Raw genomic sequence first — 27,068 nt, 5'->3', positions numbered from 1 at the left:
CTGAAACACTTTCTGAAGCCCTTGCTCCTTGAGTTACATGACTTTGCCTGTAGGAAACAGCCAGACCACCATGCACCTGCTAATTAATACATGAAAGCACAGCAGCCAGGGCAGGAATAAGAGCAAATCCTTTACAAGCAAAGGTTGCTGGAGTGAGGAGCTGTATTTGATAACAAATCTACTTTAATACTCCTCCCCCCAAAAGAAATCCAACTTCCACTTACTCTAGGGCAAACTCAAAAGGTTTTATTTTAATTTTTTTTTTTTAGCAAATTCTATCACATAAATGTTAACAAAAAACATCTGTACAATTGCCATGATACACTCAAAAGTGAAACAAATGAGATATAAATACAGATATGGATGTAACATGACAAAAGCGGAAAAAATAGAAAAAAATACATGCGCATGAACACGGTGCCAAAGTCATTTCTCATGGCTGGCATTTTTCAGAGCGGTTTTTACTTCCCACTTAAAACATTGTTAGCAATGTCCTGCTGTAATCTACAAAGGTCTATTTTTCTGTCCCTTAATATGTAATATTATGCTTGATAAATAAAGGGGTGGGGAGAAAAGGTTTTGATGACAAAGATGCAAGTTACATTACTTATACAGGTTATTGGTAAGCTAGTAATAAGCAATAAAAAAAGACAGTCTCGTATTGTATTGTAATCCAGGCAAGCACACATAGTGTACCTTAAGAAAGCCACATGCCTCAATATTTCTGCACTACATGAGAACTACAGTATGTAGACCTGGGGGGCGGATGGATCCAGTATTTGCCCACGCCCACAGAGCACTGGTGCAGCCAATGGCAGAAAAAACATCCACATCTGAGATTTCGGCAACCTTACAGCCAGGAGCCGCTGTCTGCTGAGAGTTTTCTCCCATTCAGACTTTTAAAGCATGGTGGGCAAATAAAATACACTTTTTTCTTTTTTTTTTTCTTTTTTTTTTTTTTTTAAAGGTATGAAAAATTTAAGCCCTGCATAACGGGCAGCAAAGAAAAAAAAAAAAAAAAGGCAGCTGCAGTAAGTGGCTACTGCCAGGAGAACGTGAACACAAGCTTCACCGGTGCGGTGAGGCACTGCCAGCATGCAGATCTTTCTCTGCAAGCATGCGTGGACACTGTGATTTGTAGCCAGAGAGACCTTTATGCTTCTGAATAGAAAACAAAATGATTGTACAGCTTGTTGAAGTCAGAACACTGGAGATCAGAGAGGTGACATTCAGAGCTAGCCCTTTGAGTACTTCAAAGGAAACACCAAAAAAAAAAAAATCGGGTCATGTTCAACATACTAAACAACCTTACTATGTACATTATACGCAATGATTTATAAATACCTAAGCAGAATGCTCTCTACTGTATACAGGTATAACATATTTCTAGAGTACTCAAAGGATGAACAGTCCTCGACTGACTCACATAAAATTAAGTAGCACGTTAATGAGCATCTGTTGACAGAACAGAATCTGATTCAGAAAGTAAGGCCTGGTTCTACCATTTGCAGCCCCAAGCGTGCCAATAGGATCAGAAAACACACGCTCGTCGCTGGAGTCGCAGCAGGTTGCACACATCTTTTGAAGGACGAGCTGTTAACTCCTCCTGTAGTGTCAGCGTACGCGCTAGGGTCAGTTCAGGGACATTACAGTGCGTTCACTCTCAGTGCATACTAACAGGATTTTATAAAATATATAAAATCATTTGAGAAGGAATTCAATTCCTGGAGATTTGCTACAGTGTGCCATAAAAAAAAAAACCCAACAAACAAACAGCAAATGGTGATGGACCAAGCTCCATCACAGCTGGGAGGGACTAAACACCATCTGGTCAGCTATGCTGACCTTCTGAAACCCACAACTGGAACAGAAGATACTGAACTGAGATGGGTAGAGAGGCATAAATACTAAGTGGTTAGAGTACAACTTAAAAAAAAAAAACAAAAAGGAAAAAAACAACAAAAAACCAAACCCACTACTAAAAATTCAAACAAGACAGCTAACTGCTGCCAACAGGTCAGCTGAATATTTCCTCAAAAGGGAAAATAAATTTGTGTTAAACTAAAATAATTTGAATCATTCAAAAAATTAAAAAAGAATATTCTAACAAGCATACTGAAAGATGTTGAACAGGAATGGTCCACGGAAAGGGAGACACCAACCATGGAGCAGCCAATCCTCCCTCCAGCGAGGATGGCTTTTCTGAGCCTGCGGAAAGACCCTGGGGGAATCCCACCCACCAGGACCACACGGTTTCTCCTGCCATGGCATTACTCATTGGGAAAGATGAGGGAACTAGCTCTGCAGCCAGCAAAAGCCTGGGCACATCCTGAAAAACTCAGGAGCAGGTCACCTCCTCCCCTCTCACATCAGCAGGGAAAGGGGCCAACAAGCTTTGCAGCCCAATCCCACACAGTCCTCACCAGTCCCAAGCCCTCCAGAGCTGGGGATTGGGAGGGCAGCTCCCAGCACAGCCCCTCAGGGCCGGGGCTGAGACACACAGGGATGCACTGATGGAAAGGGAGGACAACAGGGCTTTACCCTCCCTGCTGTGCTCCTGGAAACTCTCACATTCTCAGTAGGCTACCAAGGTGTCCCTTCAGCTCCCCAAAAGGGAAATGGAGGGGGCTGGAGAGAGACTGAGAGCAGCCAGGGAGACACATCCATCACCACAGCTACAGCTGTAAGCTGCAGGTCCACCATCCTCTTGCATCACTGGCACTGGGGGCAAAACTGCAGTTCTGACCCACTGCAGGTTTAGGGTGGGCATGAGCATCAGCCAGGATCCAGTCCGGGGCCAAACACAGCACTAGCATCCTCCTGCTTCCCCTGGTTACAGGCAGAGGCAGGGGGAGCTCACCCTCTGCAAACAGAAGGGTCTCCCTTTGGGGAAGGGTGCTGCCGGGGTGTTTGACTGCTGCTGGTTTGGCTCTGAATTGGACTGTGTCATCAGATTTGCCCTGTTGCACCCTCACCCCGAGCACCCCACTGGCAGCAGCGCCCAGTGAGGGCCCTCCGCACCCCTCTGAAATGCAGAGCACCCAGCAGGGCTGTGCGTGGGGCTGGCCAGGAGGAAGGAGGTTTCTAAAGGCAGCTAACAGCACTGCAGGCTCTTCAGGCACAGGAGGGGAGCTGTGGCAGGCACCAAGCACTGTCCCAGCTGGCTCAGCAGGTGCTTCCATGGGTCTTTTTGTTCAGTTTCAGATGCCCTTTCTGTCCTCCAGGATGAACATTTTGCCCAAAGCACAAAGGAGTTGTGTGGACAAAGCCATTTACCACCCAATACCAGTGGGTCAGGTCAGAGCAGCAGACCAGCCCTTTGACACTACAGACTTCAAGAAAAATGCAGCTAACCTCACAAGGCAGCAGTGAGATACAGCCCTGCCAGCTCCCACTGCCCACCCATGGATGCACTCAGAGCCTAATCCAACACCCGCCCACCCAACTCCAGCGTCCCATCGCAGGCATCGCTCCCAGAATTGGGTCTTAGGTTCCCTTTGGGGAGTAACAATTAATCTGGAGAGTCTTTTGAGGGTATGAAAGAGCCGAATGGGTTGGGAGGGGAGAAATATTTACACAGTCAGTGAGAGGAGCAAGAGCCCAGCTATTTTGCACTGCACAGCTGGCTGGAGAGCAGTTAAAAAGAAATCAACCCATCAGAGGTCTGTCAGAAGAACTATGTACAAAAACTCAGGTGTTTAAAAAGAACCTACTTTTTCATTACTCACTTGATATCTCTCAGTATTAAAGCATCCGAGGCTGGAATCACAGCCACATCTGCAAAGATCTCCCCACAGAGAGCCCTGCACATTAGGCAAGCTGCAACAGGGAGTACAAAACAGGAACACAAGACTTGTAAGAAGAGGAGAACCTAGCCAGAATGGCTGCGGCCACGAGGAGAGAGCAGGTAACTAGCGCACAGAAACCAAAACTGGGTATGAACTAAGCCAACAAGATTTGTTTGACCTTTACGTGTGTCCAGGTTCTTGGACTGTTTTGGAACGCTAACCTAAACATATTTCCAAGATTTCAGCAGGCTATACAAATATGTTTAAGTATGGCTTTCTGTTGTTCACTTTTAATGAAGAACTGCAACACAGACCTTGCTTCCTTTACATTCAATACCAGTAAGATTCTACATAAAAGCTTTTAAGGGACTAAAATACTGATTGCAATAAATATCTGCATGGCCTCCTTGAGCTGATGGAACACGCCAGTGAAGAGTAGCAGAAAGGTCTCTGAGAGGCACCGCTGATTGCTTCTAAGTCTACACATATGTCCACATATCTCCATTAACTGTGCGTTGAAACATCTGAAGAGGAACTGCTGTTGCTGTTGGTGGTCTGGGCCCTCTTTATGTACAAGTTTAGTAGCTTCATCTAAAAGAAACAAACAAACATCAGGAGAAGATGACAGGAAAAACAGGCAGACAAAACCCAACTGCAAATCTTAAAACTTGTGTTCTGCAGTGAACTCAGTTTTGAGTGAGCTGACACTGAGCTCTCTGGAGCAGAAGCAAAGCTGAGTGTATTTCAGAACGGACAGAGGCAGGAAGGTATGCCTAGTCCCACTGAAGTTACAGACAGATTTTATGGGATTTAGAAAAACCTCTTGCATTTCACTTCAGCAGCCATCAGTTCAATCCTGCAGCCTGCTCTGAGCAAGCAGGATTCCCATGGAGGTCAGTGGGGCTGCAGGCACACCAATGATCCGATAGCCATGGTCCCTCCTGGGAAACACCCTGAACTCTCTACGCTTTATAAAAATGTTCATTTTCAATGACATTTAAATATCTTCACTAACTTGGTACATCTAGTGAAACTGCAGCTGTTTTGACTATATACTTCCTTTGCACAGGTTTGTTTTCTTTTTCTGCCTTACCACCTTAGCTCCAGATCCTGCAATGACTCATGCACACGTTTAACTTTAAACATGCAGGCAGTCTGTGTAAACCCAGAAGAATTACTCACATGTTTATAGTTAGTTATGTGGTGGAGTAAGTCTGTGGCACCTAGGATACTGGAATAAAGTCTCTACAACATTTTATAGGGGAATTTCCTAACTGCCCAGATATAATGAGGTAAACCTCAGCTCCATAGCCGTCTCTTTCCAGAGCAATTTGGAAGCACAAGTAATTTGTTTAAGGACAAGGCAACTCAATTCAGAAATAAAATCGATGTGTCCTCAGTCTCAGGTTGTTTTGGCCCACACCACATTTCCTACCCATGAAAGAAATTATTGCTTCAAAATACCAGAATGAAGCTGTCTGACCTAAGTGGCTATTCACATGCAGAGATCTATTTCAGAAACAAAAATGCAGAATTCATCTTAAAATTGCAGAGAAATCTCAGGTATGGGGACTTCAAACAGGAGAAGAAATCTTGTGACTGCTTCCTGAGCAGCTCTGAAAAGCAATCAAACACCACCCATTTTCAACAGAAAATGCCAGCTCTTGTCTGAAGGACAGAGCTGAATTAAGGACTTGATTTCCCTTGCAGCATCAGGTCAGAATTTGAGTTTTGCTGCTAACCTGACCAAGGCACAAAATCCTTTGAAGGGGCATTTGAGCTTTCTGGTGTCCCACGAAGAAAGAGGCACATCTGCCATGCTATTAAGAGTGAAGTTTCACCTGCGTTTCTACCAGCCCTAATCACAACCTGCTGCTGAGAGGACCTTCCCTCCCACCCATCACAGCCATGCATTCCCACCACTCTTTGCACTAGATTACCTGTGCAGCCACAGAGCGGACTGAAAGGTAATTAATTTGTATTGCAGATCTGGTTTTCAGCCAGAGCAGCCAGCCGATCCAGCTCACTGCATGGTCACCCCTGGATGCAACGCCGAAGAGGCAAGGTAAACATGGCCGTAGTGGGAAGGACCCGTGCAGTGGCAGCTTGCAGTTACACAGGATCAAATGCATCATGAAACCGATCCCTGAACCCCATCAAAACCTGCTTAGTGGGATTTGAAATGTTCACACTGCTGAGCAAGTGCTGTGCTAGTGGCGTTTGGCAGGGTGAGATAGGATTTAACAAGAGTACAGGGAACTTGACCCAGAGCTACCATGAAGGCACTGGTCTTGCTGCTAACAGTGCAAGCCATTCAGCTGGCTATTATCAAAACACCAGGGACACATTACTCCTGTACCTTGCTTCCTGTGAGTTGTGCGAGATGAGGTTTCAGTTCTTCTCCAATTACCGAATAAATTGCCACTAGGCAAAATACGCTAGCTTTACGGACGCTGCTTTCTGTGTTATCATAACCCTAGGAAACAAGAAAAAAAAGAAGATCAGAAGTCAAACAGTACTCACCAACATCCTTCCAGAGCAATACACTAAAGAGCTGATGAACATTTTGCAAATGTGGCTAACAGATCAACAGAAAGGCCCTGCTTAATGTAACTGTTTGCCACCTGAATACTCAAAGAGCAAGAGAATACAATCACCCAGTACATATTTGTTCCTTATATTATTAGTTACTACTATCATGTTGAAAGTTATTAATATCTTGTTATTTATAGCATTAAGCAACAACACACAGTTTCCCAACATGAGCTTAGGACTCTATCAAATATACACATTCCTGTGTCCAGTTCAGATGACTATATGCTATCCTGGATGGTCAGGCCTTCTTGGAGGGGAGTCCTCATGCTCCCATCTTGCCTTCAGAAAAGTCTTTCCTGACCCAAATCTAACCCAAAGGAAACCAATTCTGCTCCTGAAAGTGAAGTTACAAATGGAGATGAATTTTGCAGTGAAATGGCCTGTTATATCATGCAGGACATGAAAGCCAGAATCCTGTTTTGTGAACAGATATTCTACCCAAATATATATTTGGACAGAATAGCTCTAACCAGGCATTAGAAACTGCAAAAATGGGAGTCATCATGGATGTTTTCCAACTCTTTAAAAACACTGGGCTTAAACACTGTGTATAACAGTGCTACACACATGTGCTAGTCCATTAGATGAAGTGCCTCTGTAACCTGGAGCTTTTTGATTACTTATCAGGTAGGAAATACCACAGAAAAGAACATACTGAAAGACGCCTGTAGGTGTGCCAGATCTCTGGCAGCTTCAGGAGAGCTCAAACTAGCCACCAGGTCACTTGGCAGCTGGTGGTATCAGTCCTGTACTCGGGCAGCGATTCATCGCCAAGCAGCCATCCCATGGGAAACACAGACATCACTTCAGCCTGTGGGATGCTGGCTCCTCCAGATGCAGGGTGACCTCTGCCGGGAAAGCCGGGAGGAGGGATGCGGCACAGCTGGGGCTGACAGCTAGCAGGGCTGATGTTCTAGCGGCAGGGCCAAAATACAGGCTGAAATGACAGTTTGCAATCCCAAAGAGCACTGAACTAGAAGAGCAGGAGACCTAGATGAGCTCAGAGAAACATCAAGCTACTAAGGATTGAGGTGGAAAAAAAGGCTGAGCCCAGGCCCACAGCAGAGGAACACCCACAGAGACACAACCCACTGCTAGGAGAACAGCAGGGCTCTCTCTGTGGGTCCCAATCCAAAGGCTCCTGAACTTATCAGATGCCTCTGCTTGATCTCAAGTTTCCCTATGGGCCTGGCATTTTGCTCGTGTGCATCCCAAATTACTCCCGCGGGGGCAGGCAGATCTGTGTGGTGTTGAGGCTTGAGAGAGCTGCGTCCCAGTGGGCGCTGGGCAGGTAGAGCCTGCCCCATATGCACCAGTGGGGCTGTCATCCCATCCCTCCATCTGCCAACTTGCCTGCAAGGCAGCAGCTGCTGCTGCTTCTCCTGGCATTTAATGACACAGCCCAACAGTTAGAGCATTCACTGAGGAGATGACAGGGGTTCAAAGCTCTCTTCAGCCTGAGCATATCAAGACGCAGCACATGGGAGCGTACCTCGTGGCCCAGCTCTATCCCCCCAGCTACGAGGGAGCCAGGGCTCTGCATCAGGACCAGGGCAAGCACCACAACTTTCCCCAGCCAAGCCCTGTTCTTGCATGGAGATCCCCATCTGCTCATGGGGATCCTGCTCCGGGCTGCTGAGCTACACACTTGTGCTCACACTGCTGCTGTCCAACGCTCCTCGCCTCTTCACCACTCTGCCGATACCCTTAGCACAGTAAACAAGCACCCAGGTGATTCCCTCCGCACACAGTCCTTCAGCCAGAGGGATCCCAAAATACTTTCCAAAACATGAGAAGTAGAGTTCTTCAATCGCTATGAGTTTCTAAGGTGAGGAAATATCACTGGCAGCTCCAAGATGAAAAACAGCAAACTAGGCTCCAAAACAAGATGCATTTTAAGACATAGAAGCAATTTAATGAAACAAATATAACTGTGTTTTTAAAGGCACGCTGCTCCCAAACTTTTCCAGTGCATTGAAGCTCTGCTGTTCAGACTGTTATCTCCAACAATTATGGCTAAAGTTTAGATCAATACAGAATTGCCCGATTCCCAGAAGTTGAGATTTAAGGAAAGAACTGCAAGAGCTGACACTACAAAGTTGGGACAAATGCTAGGATGTAGAAAAGGAATTTCTGACTTTGCTATTGTCCTTCCCAACTTTTTATGCTCACTAAGAGGAGGCTTCTTCATCCCAGTTCTCCACCGAAGTCTTATCCACCCAAACACATCTCCCCTTTCACACTGACTGATTTGTTCCTGTTGCAATCCCTCCACAGTTAACACACACACACTCACACTCTCTCTCCTCCCTCACTGCTACCTCCCCTTATTTCCTTCTTGTCTGCAGCCTCCTCCCAGCCGCTGGCACTGCCAGCTGCTTGCGTATAGGAACAGAAGACAACACCACTACAGCCAGTGCTGAAAGCTAAATTCACAATGTAAGACCAAGCCTTAGACAGCCTGAGAGGGTTATGAAAGAGGCTGAATGAAGTCAGCAAGAAGTTTGGTCCTGATTTCAGAGAAGAAAGAGGAAAGAACTAGCCTGCCTGCTGGGATTCAAATTCAAGTGCAAAGTACAATCAAAGCGCAGAACAGCTCAGCAGAATTAAAGGAGACTACAAGATGTATTGCTTGGGATGTACTGAGACAGCACAAGTGTGGCTAACTCCTACTCTCAAATGTATTACATGGCTGCTACTAGCTCCTTTAGGAGTCAGGCTAAGGCATCTAATTGTAGAACATACACATACGAATCTGAGTTTTCTTTTCCTTAACATTAAAAACATCAAAAGCTGAAATATAAAAACTTAGAGGGATTAAAACTTAAATTTACCAAAGTCTGGCCCCAGAGGGTCCATTGTTCTCTCTTAGGTCACAGACCTCACAAATTACTCAATGGCTTGTGCTCAGAAGCATTTGTGACATGGGATTCTGTACCTGTAACAACCCAGGAATGATATCGGGAAGGAGCTGATGCAACGATTCCTTGGAAATCCTCTCGATGACTTTCGTCTGCATTTTGATGGCAGCTAAGTTAATTGGATAATCTGCTGTCTGAATGATGGGACAAAGCACCTTGATGCATTGCTCAGGGTGGATGGAACTTGCCAGGGTGGAAGCAGCTTCCTCAGCAGCTCTGACGACCTGGAATGAAAACAGAGCAAAACCTTATATTAATGAGGTCACACATCACAGCCAAAGCCACTGGTGTGTACTAGGAATGACTGCCAGGAAATACTTGGGGATGTTCATTAAGAGGCTCTACCGAGACCGGTTGACCGTGAGAATTCACATCCTTCACCTCCAGTGACATCTTTGTTCCAGCTAGTGGTAAGAAGTCCATCCTGCCTAATGTAACTGTGTCAAAGTTGTGGCTAGTTTGAAAGTCATCCGTCACCCAAGATAGATAGGCACCCCCATCCTAGGAGAAGCAAGATGACAACATTTCTCCAGCCTCAATGAACCTTAACCCACCAGCTTAGACTTCATAGAAAATTTATCTCCCTAAACATAAACACGGAATACCATATCATAGGTTGGAAGGGACCTCAAGGATCATCTGGTCCAACCTCCCTTGGCAAAAGCACTGTCTAGACAAGATGGCCCAGTACCCTGTCCAGCCAAATCTTAAAAGTGCCCAATGTTGGGGAAAATGAATGACACCATAGCACCTTTTAGCATGCATCTCACCTGCCAAGTGCTTAGGTGCCCAAGCTGAGACACCCATGCCTACAGAGATGCGTCCTGCCATTTCCCAGCTAAACTATGCTGTAATCAAACGCAGGCTATAGACACAAACAGACGTTAGGGTGTCCCTGACCAGGCAGCTGTGCTCTCAGCACATCTAACCCATTAAGACAGCACTGGAATCACTGTGAAACATGGGAGGAAGAACAAGTGGAAACAGTGGTAGTATGCACCTTTTGCAACTATCCCACACCGTAAAGCAGTCATGCAAAACAAGGGAGATCCCAAATTCAATTCCACTCTTAGCCTGAGGGAAGGCAAATCCACAACTTTTACACTATTCCCCAGCAGATAGGACAGCTAGCTGAAAGAGGAAAGACCCTATTGTGGTCTCTCCTCCCATGAGAGTTTTTTCATTTTACAATCTGCAGCAATTGCATAAAGGAACAGGATGGGAAGCAGGTTTTCTTTTTTCAAGTGTCTGTGCTAATTGCCAGGCAACAAAATGAAGCTTCCCCATGGTTGCACTCTTCCTGGCCACAAATCACACACTCTTTGCTCCCCATGTTCTTGTTTCAGTACAACAGTTGGAGGATGCTTTTGCTCATCTTTTCTCACTCCCCTCTTCTGAGGGCTTACTTTTAAGGGAGGGTAAATCCTTGAGTGGACAGTGACGGCCCAGTGGACAGACTTAAGTCCAACACCTCAACTTTAAGAAGAAAAAAGCATTCACAAATCCTCATGCTTAGGGTCTCCCAGCTAGCCCCAGGCAGCTCCTAACTGAGCCCAGGAGCACTAATGCAGCCTCTGAAGGCACCCCCTCTTTCCTGATTGTATGGGTAGCTCAGATGCCTAGCACCAGTTCTTTAACTTATCCTAAGCTGAACTATCTGGGGCTGTCTGGAGTCAATACTTTGAAACCAGCACTAGGAAAGCTGTCCCAGGCAATCCGCAAAAAACCCCAAATAAATCAAACCACAGGTCTCCCATCACTTAGACTGAAGCCATAGCTACTGGATTCTCCTCGTTCCCCTCTTCCACACACTGTCATGGTATCAAAAGCCAGGATTTCTATTTGACTAAGGCAACCCACAGACAGATGTAGCTCTACCAAAGCCTGAAAAGGTGGCAAGCTTTCATTATTTTTAAATAACTACTGTGGATAATGCATGAACCAGGAGTATTTGGAAGTTTATCTCAAGTCATTATTAGGACAAGAATGTCTCCCTGCCTAGACTACAAAGCATTTTCCAGAAAGGTTGAATTGATTTTTAAGATAGCAGCAGTAAATAGTGACCAGAAGAGATCACCTCCATCTACAAAGGCTGCTTCACCCACAGTCTTAGCATCACTGCCACACCGCTGTCGTTAATCTCTAACTCTAACTGACAGCTACCTCCCTGAAACAGGAATGGCCACAAGATACTAGTACACCAAGGAAATAACAAAAAACTCATCCACTTGGCTCTTGGCATCTTCTAAAGCAAACCCAACACTGAAAGCGATCTCAGATACTTCACGTAGTACAAATACTGTATTCGGGCAAGGTACAGGCAAGATGGTGAAGCAGACCCGAGACCTTGATTGCTTCTGTATCAACTGTCAAGCTACTCCATCTACCTCAGGCCTTTCTCAGTAATTAATTATAATGTTAAAACATATTCCAAAAAGAATGGCAATCCACAATGTGGTCTGTATTCAAAAAAATTCATCCCGAAAGACCTGTGAATGAGTAACCAAGCAGAAGAGAATGCTTGTTTTCCCACTTCCAGCAAGTCTTCCCTCTTCCACCTATTTCTTTGCAAATTCCTCTTCAATTTCACACATGAGAAGCATGAAAGTTAATATTTTCCCATGTAAGCCAGTATTAACTTAGAAAAAAGCACTGTGTGATTTTGTTTAGAAAGGAGAGAAACACCCAAGTACTTAAGGGAAACCTAATGCCGTGCTTTGGTACCACAGTGTTGAATTGCTGGAGTGGATGAAGTCAGGAGCTCCCAGGAGGTCTCCTTGAAAGGAATTCACTTCTTAGCACTGCAGCTTTTGACGTTGGCTTTCCCAGTGCTGAAATACTGCTACCATCAAGCTTTCCACAAACAATGCAGTGGACTTAGCCTAGATATCTTGTAATCAACAATGTTCACAAGCAAGTCACTAGCTTAAAAAACGCTAACTATTTGGACACAGGCTGCTTGGGATTTTGCTTTGCAACAACTCCAAATACTGTTAGTAAACTTTTTCACAGACACTCTGAGAAAGTAAAAGCTTGAATATATCACAACTTACAATTTTTTTTTTTTTTTTTTTTTTTTTAAAGCTTAAATCCTCCTGGTATCCTACTTGATAAGAAAGTAACAATATTTTAATAGACACCTGTAGTCAGACTCTGATCTCAAATACACTACTATAAACTTTAAACAGCACTGGAGTAGGTAAAAAAAATTCAGTAAGCAATTCTATCTGCATTTCAGCTCCACATCGTGTGTGCATAAAGTTTACCATGCACATTAAGTTGCAGGTATGAGACAAGTGTGTAAGACAAAACCTTTTTTAAAAGCCTGTTACCAAATCCAAGCACAAGGGGTTAAAATACAGCTGCAATTTTTCACAAAACAAGCCAGGGTTCAAATAGCAAAAAAGGTCACACGTATTTTGCGTATCATGACATCAGCAAGAAAAGTTGTAAAGGTGCAGGATTTATTTATGCCCCTGCAAGTCCTCCTTTCAGCAAAGCTGCCCATTTCTAGCAAGGATCTGGCCGAGTTTGCACAGCAGTTGGGTATTTCACATCACTTCTCTCTGAAGTGCCTTCCCTCTGAATACAGAAGGACGTATTACATATGTCCAGTAGGCTTCCTGCTGATATTAGCTTGTAAATGTGACAACACCAGGGAGACTTCCAAGTCTTCTGAGAGCACATCTGGCAGACAGCATCTGCATCTAAGCCACACTTCAGCAAACCCCTTAAGCACATGTTTAACTTTAATAACATGCTGAAGTCTCACTGACGTCAATGGGAGTCAAGCGTGTGCTTACATGCTTGCTTGAATCAGAGCCTCTGCAGGTAACTAGCTCCTGGCTCCTTGGAAAGGACCGGCAGGGGACAGGGTGTAAGATGGGGTAGGGCAATACCAGCTGAGAGTGAGCCAAAAGGACAAGCTCATCCCTGCCGGCACAGAAAGCCGTATGTCACCATTCTGCAATGCAAGTACCAGCCCTGTCCAAAAGGTCTTTCCTTCTGGCTTTGGCAAACTAAAACATACAGCTACTCTGCATCCCACGAGGGAAAGCACGTCTCTGGATACTTACACAGTGCACTCAGACTCCTGCTCACCTGGTAACGCCACAGAAATCAGCAGCATTCCCACACAGAGGGAAGTGCATTATCAAAAGATACAAACTGCCAGGTCATTTGGCAACAAGAACATGCAATTATAGCAGAGTTTAGCAAAGATATTTTGCCGTGAGGCACAACACTTGTGTCTTGCAAATTACACATACCACACAATATCAAAAAAATCAAACTTCTTTTTTAATCAGGGCTTTAACCTGATCAGCAGAGTGAAACAACCTTAAAAGGAGTGGGAGAAATGAGCAAACGACATCAAGCAACAGGTCTTCCTCCTATCTTTGGAGGTAAGATCAACAGATATACACCGGGAAGTGACAGGAATGGCTCATACTAACAGCAGACACCACAAGAAGTAGTGGCTGTGAAATACATCCTTTAAATTCGAGAAAAAGAAAGGGTGCTGTTCGCTACATAGTCAGACTGAGTAGCTCATTGTCACAAGAGGATTAAAAATTAGACAAGTTTACTGAAGAAAAAACAAAGGCCAAAATACAGAGAGACAGGCAGAACCATTAGCACAGGCTGTAAGCTTCAGACCACTGGAAGGAGAGAGGATATCCTCAGGGAAGCATCATTGTATACTTGCTTCTTGCTAGTCACTGTCAGGTAGGGTATCAAGTGAAGAGAACTTTTTGCCTGAACCAATATAATTATTCTCAGCGATCTCAGAAATATGAAAAAAAACTAGCCAAGTCGTCAAATGATGATGGTACCTGGAAGAAGCAAGTTCAAAAGGGCGGCTATGAAGCGAGATGTGCAAGACTAGAGAAAGCCTGCAGTGTTTTAATAAAATACACTAAACTGTGTGTAAGGTATGTCACAAACGTGATTTTACCTCCCAGTAAAAGCTTATAGCAAACCATGGCTTGTACTGGATAGTTCGATATTATTCAACACAGGGCAGGTAGCCCAGGAATGCAGATCTAAAAGATAGCACTTTGCCTTAAAGAAGCAGGTTTTTCTCCTTTCCAAATGCTTACCTTACGCACTACACACCAGAGACTAGATTCAGCCTGACTTCTGCTGGCATAACATAAGCTGTGTTTGCTGGTGGGTTCCTTGAAAGACATCTGTGGTGCATTAAGATCTTTCCAGTGAGTCTCCCAAGAGAGAAATGGTTATACTTCCACCCAGTTTGCTTTAGGGAAGGAACGATATCCACATGCATGAAGCCAGAAAGGTGTAGCACACAGGTAGGCTTTTCACCTCTAACAATGTCTTCCTTAATGCTATAAAGGAGTAAGCTTCAAAGTAACAGGTTAGGCGATCCCAGGAATATGCACGTGAAATGCTTTCTGATTTCAATGGGAGGGGATACTGCTGATGTGCAGTATTAGAAACAGCACGATCAAGACAGCGACCTGTCACAAATTCCTTTCTTTTAATAGAAAAGCACATTTGCATCATCAGTGTTCTACAAAATTTGCTGGACAAACTTTGGATGACAATTCCCACTGCTTTACCTGGTTCACAATGCACTGCAGCCATGAGATCCTGTTTGCTTAAGACAGCCAGAACCAAGACTCCATCTCTTCCACATAATTTCTTCTGCTCAGCTATTACTCCCAGTGCATTGTAGATGTTGCTTGCTGCCTGACGGCTGCAGCGAGCAGCTTGCCTATGGTAATCTGCTCTTGGTCAATACGCAGCAACTTTCTAAAGGGTTTTGATGGTTTTATTTCTGCTTTGAAGTGACACAAACTACTGACAAATAAGGAAGGAAAAAATACATGTCTTGACTCACCTTAGACAGAACATGCCAGTTTCATAGGCTACACAGGGCACCAGTGTAACGTGCTGGGATCTCAGCAGAGCAGCACCTGTACACCTAGGTGAGAGCTGTATGTAGGACTGTAAGCTGGAGTACTTTGCCACAATTGCTAGCTGCATCGTCTCTGCAGAAACTCGTAGAGGATGAGGCAGTGTAGGTAAAACCCCATTGAAAACTTAAGAGGCTTTGTACGCTATTGTGAAACACACAGAGCGCCAGTGAAGTTTATTAAGCAAAAGAACAAGGTTTTGCTTTCAGGCTTACAAGGCACACAGCTATGTTTCTGAGCCAATTTTTGCCATCTAGAGGTGGATACTTAAAGCCTGCATAATCTAAGCTGGAGGGGATGGAGGCTTACCAATACCTAGCCAGGCAAACTCCCATCCCTGAAGGCTTTACAGTCTGATCCAGACAGGAACAAACAATTACGAACTTGGTTTCAAAGCAGGAAGCGGACTCAGCAATGGGGAGTGCTAAGCAGATGAGAAAACAATGTGATTTTTATAAGGGATTCAGAGGAGATGAAGCAGATTAGACTGCTTCTCCTGTGCACTAAATATTTCAAATATGTTGGGAATTAGAAAAGGCACATAAACATATACTATGAAACATCAACAACTGCCAACCTGCAGTGCTTGGCAGCTTCCAGCATGGACTATGTATCAATTAACCTTTAAGACTGTGATCATTTAGTGCTTTTCTTCTTAAGCTACATTTTGCAGAAAAATACACAGATCATACCATCAGAGTACGGCTGCTAATCATCTTATAAAGGTCAGAGGCCTGTCTAAAAGCACCTCAGCAAGATAGTAACAATTACCTACAGTTAATGGATAGCTGTGATTTCTTTTTTTTCACTCTCTTTTAGAGGTTTACAGCAAAGAATGTTACGTTCAATTATGCTTATGGACCTTCCACATAATAAAAGACCAAAATCAGGTATTTAAGACATGGCACAATATCCCTTCCTTACACACAGAAAATACTCATCCGCTACGTCTATAGGCTTAGTTGCAGAGAAAAACAGAGTGGCAGAGACAGAAGCAGGGAATTAGCTATCCTGTGATTTTCACTGGTAAAGATGTTTTGTAACCATTGCCCAAGATAACGAACTATTTCTGTTTTAATGTACTCAATAAGAACTTATACTCATTTTGCTGGTATGAATCTGAAGCAATGTCATATCAATAGTATTGGGTCAGCAGGCAGCATCTCTCCTTAGTTATGGGTGAGTAACTACACTGGAACAAATGAGTTAATATTAACTAATTGGCAACAGAAAGATGGTTCTCTTCCAAATAACTCCAAACAAAGAGTGATAAAAATCAACAAGATTTGATACCGTCCACAACTTCAATTACATTCTAATGCTCCAAAAGTAAGTGAAAGGCATTTACATGTCAACCCCCATAAATATTTACAGTTATGACTGAAGCAGGCTTGACTCCACATCACCCCATTAAGTCAACAGCATTGAATAGACTGTTATACTACAAACAGTACAAAAACAGGCTGAAGTTAAAAAATGCAAACTAGAGATGGATCCCAACCCAGAGTCTTCTAGTCTGTAGCCTAGGGTTACATTAATTTTGAACCCCCATTGAGGTCTGTGCTTTGCTAGTCTCCTGCATCTATGCTCACAACAAGGCGCGACTAAGCATCCAACTCCATGTACAAAGTTTTCCTCTCCTGTGTCCCTGGGAAGAGATGTGCTGCTCTGCTGATCCTAGACCTTGCCTTCAACAATGGAAGGGAGAACAGTTCTAGCCATGGCAAACATTCAATTGTCTAAAGACTTCAGAGCTTGGACTCAGAAAAACAGCCAATTATCCAGGCATCCCAAGTTATCCAACTATGCTAACACTGCTCTGATACTTCCAATTACATAATCTGGAATAAAACCACAGAGCCTTTTGTTTCAGACTGAATCTTTAGATATCATCACTCAATCAGAGGAGGGGTGGTGGTATTGTCTAGGTGGTGAATATGTTGGTGATAATTTGTTATTTGATCCCTCCTGGTCATGATGAACAGCAGAAATATTGGAATTTGGGAAGACAAATGAACCTTCTTTTTGATTTCCAAAGAACTGCCTCTTAGTGAAACAACTTCTTGGAGATGGTACCCAAGATTAACAGTTCTGTACTGCTCTCCTCTTCAAACTCTTTCCTTTTTCCTTGGTCACTTAAACTGATTCTCCATAGGCCGTACATAATGGAAAATGGGAGTAATAACTTAGGAAAATTAGCAGTCCTTCAGGTGAGAAAGAGTGAAACAGAAACAGCTCATTCAAAACACTCATTTTCTGCTGACTTATGCAGCTGACTTATTTCTGCTGACTTATGTTGTGTGCCAAAGGATCTCAAACCATAAACGAGGATCACTCCTGTCTTCTACTACAAGGCAGAAGCAGCCCAGAAACGTAACAAACCCTGGAGTGACAGCCCATCAGATCATTACTATCAACAAGGATTAACACTTTCCTAAACAAATTATATAGCAGCTTTCCCCAAAGTAGTTTTTACAGTAGAGAGGAAGATTTTATTTTATGTAGTCTAAGGATGGTACACCACTGCCCTTAATATTGCTCTGATTCAGTGAAAAACAAAACTGTAGAACGGACCACTCAGATCTTCCCTTTCCTTCTTCAGCTATTCTTTGAAAGTGCCCTTCAATCACAAACTGGTGAATCTTCACTTAATCTCCTGCTCAGTGGGATCAAGCCAAAGGGCAGCTCCTCCACTCCTCCTGGAGAGAGCAGTGCTGCAAAGTCAGCAGCGAGAAGAAGTTGGAGGGCCACCAGGGGATGGGAATGTGTGACCTTCTGGCCCAGGGCTATGAGTTTGACCAACTGAGCCATGCCCAAATGGACTCTCAGTTAATTTTTCACAGACTTAACTGAATCAGCAAGCCCCAACTACAGGTAAAAATACCTAAAGCATATTCCCAGGTATATCTTTAGCCTAGCTCATGTAGATATCCAAGTGCAGGTTGCGAAACCTTTCTTAACTTCATAAATGCTGATATTCTCAAACTACTGAGAGACAGATGATGCCTTTCATGGGCTGCATCAGGGTTCTGAGAGCCACATTTACACAGGGATCACAGGGATCAGAAAAAACAGATACACAGAATGAAAAATCCAGCACCAGTGCCACCACTTAATACAGATGCACACACAACTGTTTAGCAACAGATAGCAAAATAGGAATATACCTGCAGCATCCTGCTATGACAACTGTCACCCAAAGGTCTCATTGCAGCAGTTGCAAATGATTTTTTTAAATTATAAAGATGCTATGCAAAAGCATGCCTTTGATTTACAATGGTACATACAGCACAGCAGCTGCTTGCTGATAGCAATACAGCTCAGAATTATTCTTCTGTAAAGAAGTGCCAGAACTCACACCTCTTTATTTGTGGCTTGAGCTTTGCTTTCTCTGTAGCAAAGACTTATTCTTCTCTGCTTTTCCTCAGGAGGCACCTCATGCAAATCCTGAGGAACCTTTCCATACCACAAACATGAAAAACTGAGTGTTGGGAGTACAGAGGCATAAAGCGTCGTGTTTTCAACATTGTGCTTGATTTCTATAAAACCCACCAGTCCCACAAGGACAGTGAGGTCTGAGGGGCATTAAAAACAATGCCAGAGACAATCTGCAAAGGTCCTGCTAGAAATGGCAGTTTTGGAGGACTCTCAGGAAAAAAAACCCAACAGACAAAAAACAAAGGGCACTAAGTCAAGGTGAGCTGAGAAGTATGCAACCAGGAAAACTTGCCAATAAAAGGCACTCCTTCAGAACACAATGTTTTGTCTGACTGCTTTATCAGGAAATCAATTTACAACTGCTTCTTATTACTCTGAACTGAATATGACAGGAGTGCAAAGGCTCTAAATCAAGGAGAGGAAGGTAGGCAGAATATGGCAGTCCTCATTCACTAAAGAATTAAACATTTTCTACTTTCACATTTTAGAGAAATCCAGCCTGGTAGTTTCTTTCCCTAAGGGTGTTTTTTGTTTTGTTTTGTTGTTTTGATTTTTAAACAGTACAGTTTCTGCTACACACAGCTAACAATCTTGTGCCAGTTACGCCATGCTCTGGAGCAGTCTGATCTATACAATGATCTTTTTCATGGCCAAAGCTCTCCAGACAGAGATGCCTAAAATTGCTATTTGGACAAGCCTGTTGCAGAGAAGAATAAGTGTCTTAGATTTCAAAGCAAGGACTTTGGTAACAAAGCCACCACAGACATATAGAGAAATTCATGTGGCACTTTCCAAGGTTTAGTTGAAACTTGCAAGATTCACAAGGTAGATTAGAAGATCCAGCTTGGAAGTCAATCTACAAAGATTGACCTTAAATGTAATTTTAATTCATCTACTTCAAATGTTATCATCATGTCCCTTTATTTTTGTTTTACTTCAGGAGAATACTTTGTTTTACATATGAGTTCTCTCACAAAAGGAAATGCAATTCACTTTTCCCTTTGCTTCTTCCTCTGCCCCAGCTTCTTTTCAGCAGTATGGCCTCTTTGTCCATTTTCTCCTGTTACTCACCAGTTCCCAGTTCTCTGTGGTGGCCCAATTTTGCCATTCAGTTTTCACACACAATTCTGCTTGAACGTAGGCTTTGTATTCTCCAGCACATTTCCTATCCTCACCCATACAGACAGAGGGAGCACAGTGCCCCCAACGTGCTCTGCAAAATTATGAAACACGGACTTTTCTACTACAGGGTCTCAGTCTCTCCCAGAATGAGCACGGAAATCCTGGGAAGTTGATAAACAGTGGCCTACAATTCCAGATAGCTCCAAGTCCACTTAAACAGCTCTGTCAGTCTCAACTCTTTTCCTCCCTGCTTCAGCATGTAAAAATCCTGTCTCTTCATACTTGGGAGATTTAATAGCTATTTGTTCTACTGTCAAGATGGGTCAATGTGTCTGCCTGTTAAATCTCAATGTTCCTACATTTCTTCAGGAGGTCCATATTGCTTTCCCAGCAGCAACACTGAAAGGTTCACTCACCTCCTTGTGGGAATCCTTATGTGCTTCCAGCGTTTTCATGATGGTCAACTCCGCATAGTTCTTAAACCTTGCCGGCTGGTTCCGTAAGATCTCTCTCAGGACTCGCAGCGCCAGGGCTCTTATTGAATGCTGTGTCAAGAGAAATCCACATTAGAAAAAGTCACTTCTCAAAACTATATTTTGAGGCAAATTCTCATCATTCCCTATGCCACCAGAAATCTTATATCACTCTAGAAACTCCAGTGGAGCAAACAGTGTAATCAATATAACTAAAATTCAGAACTGGTCTCCTTGCTTGCTTTTGCAGAAAAATTCAGATAAAATGACTGCCATCACAGACACAAGAAAGAATCAGAATGACTCTACTTTGTTAAATTCCATACTCTTTTGACAATGAAGTACAAATTTGTACCAAAAGCAGCATGTCTGCATTACATGAATCTACAAAGAAGCTCAGATCATACTTGTTTTGCCCTTCCTCTTTTGCTTAGCTTTCTGGATATCAAACTGGGCTCCATCCATGCAACAAAGCTGTTTGTCATGTACTGATGCAGTAAAATCGACTCCTTCCTGTAACTCCTAAGGAAATTACTTTCAAGAACAGTCAGTCATTGTAGTCAACACTGACCTATGTGTTAATCCTTTATATCAAAAGATCATAACAGAAGGGATTTATAACACCTGCTTCAATTTCATAACTGTTACATTAAGTTTTTGGCCTGTGGCCACTCCAAATAGATTCTATCATTTCAGCAGAGGAACACTTACTTTACTCTATACTCAGCCTTTAAAGCATGTCCTTCGCTATTAATCTGCAAAATTCATGCAGTAGCACAATTCACATGTACTTAGATAAAGCCACCACATCTTCTGATACATGTGTGATGATGCTATGATTAAACATGTAGGACTAGAGCAGCTCATGCTTATACTGCGAACAGCAACTGAGAAAGTGTCAGCCACCTACACTGCTTCAGAATTAAAATTTCTGAGTGCATGCCATATACTTTACAAGCAGTATAAGAAATACAGTGGATTTGAATCAGATTAAACAAAAACAAAAAAACAACAAAAAAAAAGTCCTTTGGTGCTTTGAAGCCTAAATATTGTAACATTCAGATGGAGCACAGCTCTGATGTGAAGGCACAGCAGGGTGCCGAGACTTTACCATATATCATTGTGGGGCACGCCAAGTGGAAGAAGTAGAAGTCTAGCCTGTAAATTGTCCCTTTGATCAGTTATCAAATATAAAGCGGTGATAACAACACAGCTTTTTTTTTTAAAATACTTCAAAACAAGTTCCCCTATAAAAGCAGTTTGCTCTTGATATTTTTGCAAGAGACAGAGACCCATCCCATGAGATCTAACAGCCTGGATCTTTAAACCAGACAGAGAAAAAAAAAAATCACCTTTATTCTCCTTTTTTTTGGAATCGGTATGATATAGTTAAGAGCTTGTAACTTCATCCTAACTTGGAAAAGAACAACTTTTGAAATCTTGACAGCTTTTGTACAAAATAAGAACTTGCTTTCTGATTCCAGTTCAGTTTCCTAGTTATTTGTTACTAACACTCTGGATGGAAGGGGAAAAACTGGGACACTTCAGAGTAGCTTGAAATTCATCATTGAACACACTGAAAATGAAAGCAGAGTCATCAACCTTCAAAAGAAAAAATGAGCAGTGCAGCATCACTGATGAGATGCCATACAAATGCAGCAGGTTTCATTTAAACTAGCATGGAGGAACTATCACCCTAGATGAAGCAATGTTCAGGAGAGTTAAGACAAAAATCTACATCTCACATCTTTGTCTCCAAGTGTTTCCAGCAGCAAGAGCAGAATGGTTTTGAAATGTTCCTCCCAAACTCCAAGATTATCTTCCCTTGTGATCTTCAGCAGTTCCAGGAGAGCTCCTTTCCGCTCCTCCACCCGCTCGTTGTGGTTGGAGAGCTCTTTCAGAAGATCAGCCACCAAATCCGAATGGTCAATGGGTACTTCTAGGACAAATGGCAGCAAATCATTTGGGGAAATGGGGAAAAAGATCAAAGACGCCAACACTACTAATCTTCTACAGAACAAAGGGCACATAGCAAGGGGCCCACAAAAATGCATCAAATTCCAGATGGCCTAAGTCAAGCAGGCAAGAGAACCCAACTAGCCCACAATTTCACCTGAGTTCATAACACAGCTCATTAACCTGCACATGGCTTCTAACGAACCAGGAAGAGATGACAATTGAATTTCATCCAGTTCCAATAACTACCTTCTACAAGATGAGAATTGCCACAGTTTTTTCCCCAGACATACACACACCCAAAACCAGCAATCACATGTATGACCTTTCAATCAAAGTACAGTGACTCATCAGTGGTACTGCAAAGGAATAAAGCGAAGGTGTAGCATCACTTCATTTAAGTGAAACACTCAGTAACAACGAGCTTTTGAGTGAGATGTTTCAGTCAAAGAGTGGAAGGTCCCCAAAATAGCATCCCTACAGTGCATTTAGATGCTTAAGGGACTAGTCTGAGGGAAACTCCAGGCAATCAAAAATGAAAACTGCAGTAATCACATTTTCTCAATAGCCACAGATCAGGTTCTGCTGGTACATGAGAACACAGAATACTTTATACCAAGCCTCAATTCAGATGCAAAGTAATACACAACATATGTATGGGCAGGTGTGTATCTAAGAGCACTACCCATACACAAATATACCAGAAACAGAGCAAGCTGCCTGCAGTTTTATGAGATACACTGATACAAACCATCCCGAAGCTGATCCATGTCATCATCAAACACTGCTTCCTTCAGGGCAGTCTTGTCGTAAGTGTTAATTGTGTCAGCATAAGGATAGGGGTTATATTCTCGAGCACGTGGCCCTGAAAAGGTGCGGGGAGGCTGGGTGTTAAGTAGGGAGGTTTTGTTATCTAGAGCCATCCTTCCGCCTTCCACAATGTCACTGCTTCCACGGACATCACTGGTAGGCACAGCAAGGCCACCATCTCGAGACACCTGGGGGATCAGACAAAAAAGACATGAGACTACTCAAATTCTGTGGAAACTGTAGCTTTTTTGGAGTTCACCCACCAACAGGAAGAGGCATAAAGTCATTTACACATACATAATACTTGAGTAAAACTTATTCGATTACCACCTCTTTCCCTTATATAACTACAACGCTTCCAAAAAATATCTCCTCATCATAGGGCAAAAAGCTATGCTAAGGTTCCTAAATCTAAGTTAATATTGCTAAAACTGCACAAGCTAGCAAAGGTCATAAGCTCTGGAACAAGGACCAATTTGCTAAGAAAGGGAAAGGAAGCAAAAGCAACATCCTCCCCATGAACCTTCACAACTGATAGAGGAGATTGGATGATGCTTAGCAAGCTAACATGAAATGAACAATACAAGGGTCCTGAAGAAAAATCTTGGACCAAGAATTCTTAGCTTTGAAGGCTAACTTAATCTACTAACCTGAACTTGTTTGTCCAGATAGGAAGCAAAACTGTCATAGAATCATAGAACGTTTCAAGATGGAAGGGACACATAAGTATCATAGTTTAAGATTCCCATAAATTTTGAAGTCTATGTATTTAATTAAAACAAATGGCATCTCACATGGTAGATAATTCTGTAACCATTCATGCAGCATAAGTTACCATAGGAGTTGTGCACTCAAAGGGATTATGGGTCCTTCCTATACATGAAGTAATAAGCCTGTGAGGGAAATCCACTCATGCATTTTAAGAGCCAACATTTTCCATTACAGACCTGACTATACACACACCATGAAAAAGCCATCACTGAGCCATGCTGAGCCTGAGAAATACTAGCACTGTTTCCTTCATACATGAGACTCCTACAGAAACCCAGTGAGCACATTTCACAGGAGGCTAGAGTTCAAAGGGAGCAAGGGACTACATTAGTGGGACCCCATAATTTAGGTATAAGAAGTTAGCAATCAATAAGCCAAAGACACTTGCAAGAATACAGCAGGAATAATTGGATTTTGTACACTAACAATCTAAAGCCAGGTTTGAACACCATGTTTTAAAATTTCACCTATCTGGGGACATGAATCAATTCAATACTTACAATGTCACAGTCTTTCTTTCCATCACGTTTGATTGGCTCATTCAGGTCTTCTTGACTACGGAAACTAAATTTTTCAATCGCTTCTGTGACTCCACGAAGAGAGCTGTAGATTTCATCAGAATTTAGGTTCTCCGTGTCATAATCCAGCATACTAAAGACCAAACGTATATGAAATGTTACATGTGAAATTGGAATCCACTTTTGACTTAACAAAAACAATGCCGAGTCGAAGACAGATGATTTGGTATACCCTTTCTAACAGCGACTTGTAACAAAACATGGATGGAATCAAAGCAGACTTCGGGTCTGAGTCTCCCCTCAAACAGGGCTAAATCTAGGAGAAGCTCCACTGCAATCAGTGTTGTTACATCACTGTAAGTGAGGGGAAATCAGGTCCACCGTTTGCTACATTCCACAGCAGTGATTGTGCTACCTTCTGTAAACAAAAAAGACCCCTATCCCCAGCATGGTAATGGTATTATTTAAAGAGGAAAATAAAGGAAATCAATCACTATGAGAACTGAAAGGGTTGCGACAGCTGGTGGAAGTGAAATCAATGAAATTTAAGTCTCACCATATACCAAATACATTCTATCAATGGATTAAAATGTGACAGATTTAAATGGAAAGGCAAATGTATCTGAACATAAACCTTAGTCTAACATGTCCCATCTTCATTTATAGAGTAGTAAAACCAAAACCACTTGCATGATGTCTTGATAAAAGATGCATTTCAGTATTGAGCCTAAGTTTGGGAATTCTCTCACTCAAATGTGATACTTTCTTGCAGTCTGTCTGTTCCTCAGAAATTCCTCAGCAGCATAAAGCCACATAAGTTTTGGGATTCCTTCAGGAGTTATCCAAAATTAAGTCCCATGAAAAAAATGCCTGGCATGCAAGGGCAGATGATATGAAAAGATGTGGCTAAGAAGAGAAGCTCCTACAAGCTTGGAGAAAATGAAAAGTCATTATTGGCAGGGCTTTGCTCTATCTAGGAGGAGAAGTCGAGTTTGCATGACAATCAGTTTTCCAAGATATTTAATGAAGCGACCCAGTAACTGAGAACAATTTCTCTAGGGGAATCTCAGATCTTAGTAGAGCCAGAAGCAAATAAACCAAAAGAATTTGAGACATTTACATCAAGTTGTCTGTCAATAAATGGCAAGAAGTGGCTCCCTACAGGGGTGAATTACTATTTCTTAACAGCTGCGGAAGGATGACAAGGATGGGCTTGGAGGAGGACGGCTGAATAAAGAGCTATGTTCCTTTTCCACAAAGGAAAGATTCCCTGTGAGGTGGATGGGAAAAAAATAAAAAACAGAAAAACCCTTCTGAATGCTGGGTACACAGATATTATTTTCAACAGAACTAAAAGTAAGTTGTTAAATATCTAGAACCACTACTATTTTTTTTCTGGAAGAAATTCAGGAACTTCAGACAGAGGATAAGACTGGTGCTGCCCAGTTCCTTCAGGATTAACACACTAAAAATAGCCATAATCCCTGGCTCCCAAGCAATGCACTCCCTCTATGATCACACAAGCATCAGCACCGTGTATTCTGGCAAAGAAACCAAAGAACAACTCCCCAGCTTTAAACAGCATCTGTCAGGCCAGGAAGAAGGAGACACCACTTAAAGAACAGACCAAGACCAGGAAACAAAAGCTGTTTATAAACCTACAGAAGTCAAAGTATTCAGGACTTTTCAGACAGCTGAATGACACTAATGCACTGTGATGGCTTTCCAGACAAAAGTGAAGGCAGTTTTTAGATTCTTTTTAAGTATCAGGCAGGGGTAGGACAACCTTTGTTTCATACGATCTCAAAAATATTACTTTTGAGCTCAAGCATGTTTAATTCATAGATCTTAGGTGTTCCTCATATGATATTTAAGTGAGCAATGAAACCACCATTCAAGAAGGCATACATGTCACTATACCCATGTACCCACACCAAGAGATGACATGACTTACTAAAGGTCACACAATGAAATCCATGGCAAAAACCAAGAAATAATCACAGATATACTGACACCAAATCTTCTCCTAAAATCATCGCTTCTTTCCTCAGGGATGAATTTTGCCCTACACTGCTACCAGAGAATAGATCGAAGTACAGACTCTGCAATGCTAAAGGACTAAGGCAATTTCTCAACAAAGAACCACCGATATGATGCATTTTTCAAAGCACAAAACCACATTTTAATAAAAACCTAAAGAATCTAGCGATTTCATATGTCAAGAGTAAGCCTGTGTAGGAGATCACATTATGGCTGTGTTCTACGTGAAAGGAAACTCTACATGTGAACACACATGTCTATTGACAGTATGTGTGCTAGAATACTTCACAGACAACATGATGTGGGGAATAAAAAAATAAAATGGAACTACACCCACCTTTCAGGAAAAACAAAAAAGGCACAAAAGTAAAAAAAATTATGACCCATGCAGAAAACTAGAGGAAAGTCACAGGATGAATAAGAAGTGAGTCGAGATGAGCAGTGTTTAGGGATGTCACAACATTATTTTCCATCTGCTGCACTAAAACAATGCAGCTCTCTACAAGTTTATCAAGATACAATTTGGCAGCTTTCCAGTCTGACATAAAACACATTTTACTTCCATAAACTATTATTCAGTTTCCAATGCAAACTATGTGTAAGTAATCAACAGTTTAGCATCCTAAAGCAGTACACAGTAACCCACTTCCTTGCACTTTCAGGCTCTGGGCTGGAATATATGTCAAATTACTACAAA

At 42.6% G+C, this 27,068-nt stretch overlaps 1 protein-coding gene across 9 annotated transcripts in view; it reads right to left on the bottom strand.

Moving 5' to 3' along the window:
• Positions 1 to 3,663: 3,663 nt before the first annotated feature.
• CLASP1 (cytoplasmic linker associated protein 1) overlaps positions 3,664 to 27,068 on the bottom strand; it is a 167,608-nt gene continuing 144,203 nt past the window's right edge. For 8 of the 9 annotated variants that reach the window (XM_075710065.1, XM_075710062.1, XM_075710063.1 and 5 more), the window contains 7 exons: positions 24,314 to 24,464; positions 22,984 to 23,230; positions 22,022 to 22,212; positions 20,220 to 20,348; positions 9,322 to 9,528; positions 6,148 to 6,264; positions 3,664 to 4,379 (listed from right to left, as the gene is read on the bottom strand). In XM_075710065.1, the coding sequence (XP_075566180.1) occupies positions 4,293 to 4,379; positions 6,148 to 6,264; positions 9,322 to 9,528; positions 20,220 to 20,348; positions 22,022 to 22,212; positions 22,984 to 23,230; positions 24,314 to 24,464 (1,129 nt within the window). In that variant the 3' untranslated portion in view covers positions 3,664 to 4,292. Of the gene's footprint in view, positions 4,380 to 6,147; positions 6,265 to 9,321; positions 9,529 to 20,219; positions 20,349 to 22,021; positions 22,216 to 22,983; positions 23,231 to 24,313; positions 24,465 to 27,068 lie in introns of all 9 variants that reach the window. The other variant, XM_075710059.1, reaches the window with a different exon arrangement.

The sequence above is a fragment of the Pelecanus crispus genome, chromosome 5 (assembly GCF_030463565.1).
Source record: "Pelecanus crispus isolate bPelCri1 chromosome 5, bPelCri1.pri, whole genome shotgun sequence".
Classification (NCBI taxonomy): Eukaryota; Metazoa; Chordata; class Aves; order Pelecaniformes; family Pelecanidae; genus Pelecanus; species Pelecanus crispus.
The sequence above is the reverse complement of the archived record's forward strand: the minus strand, read 5'-3'. Positions and strand labels throughout refer to the sequence as shown.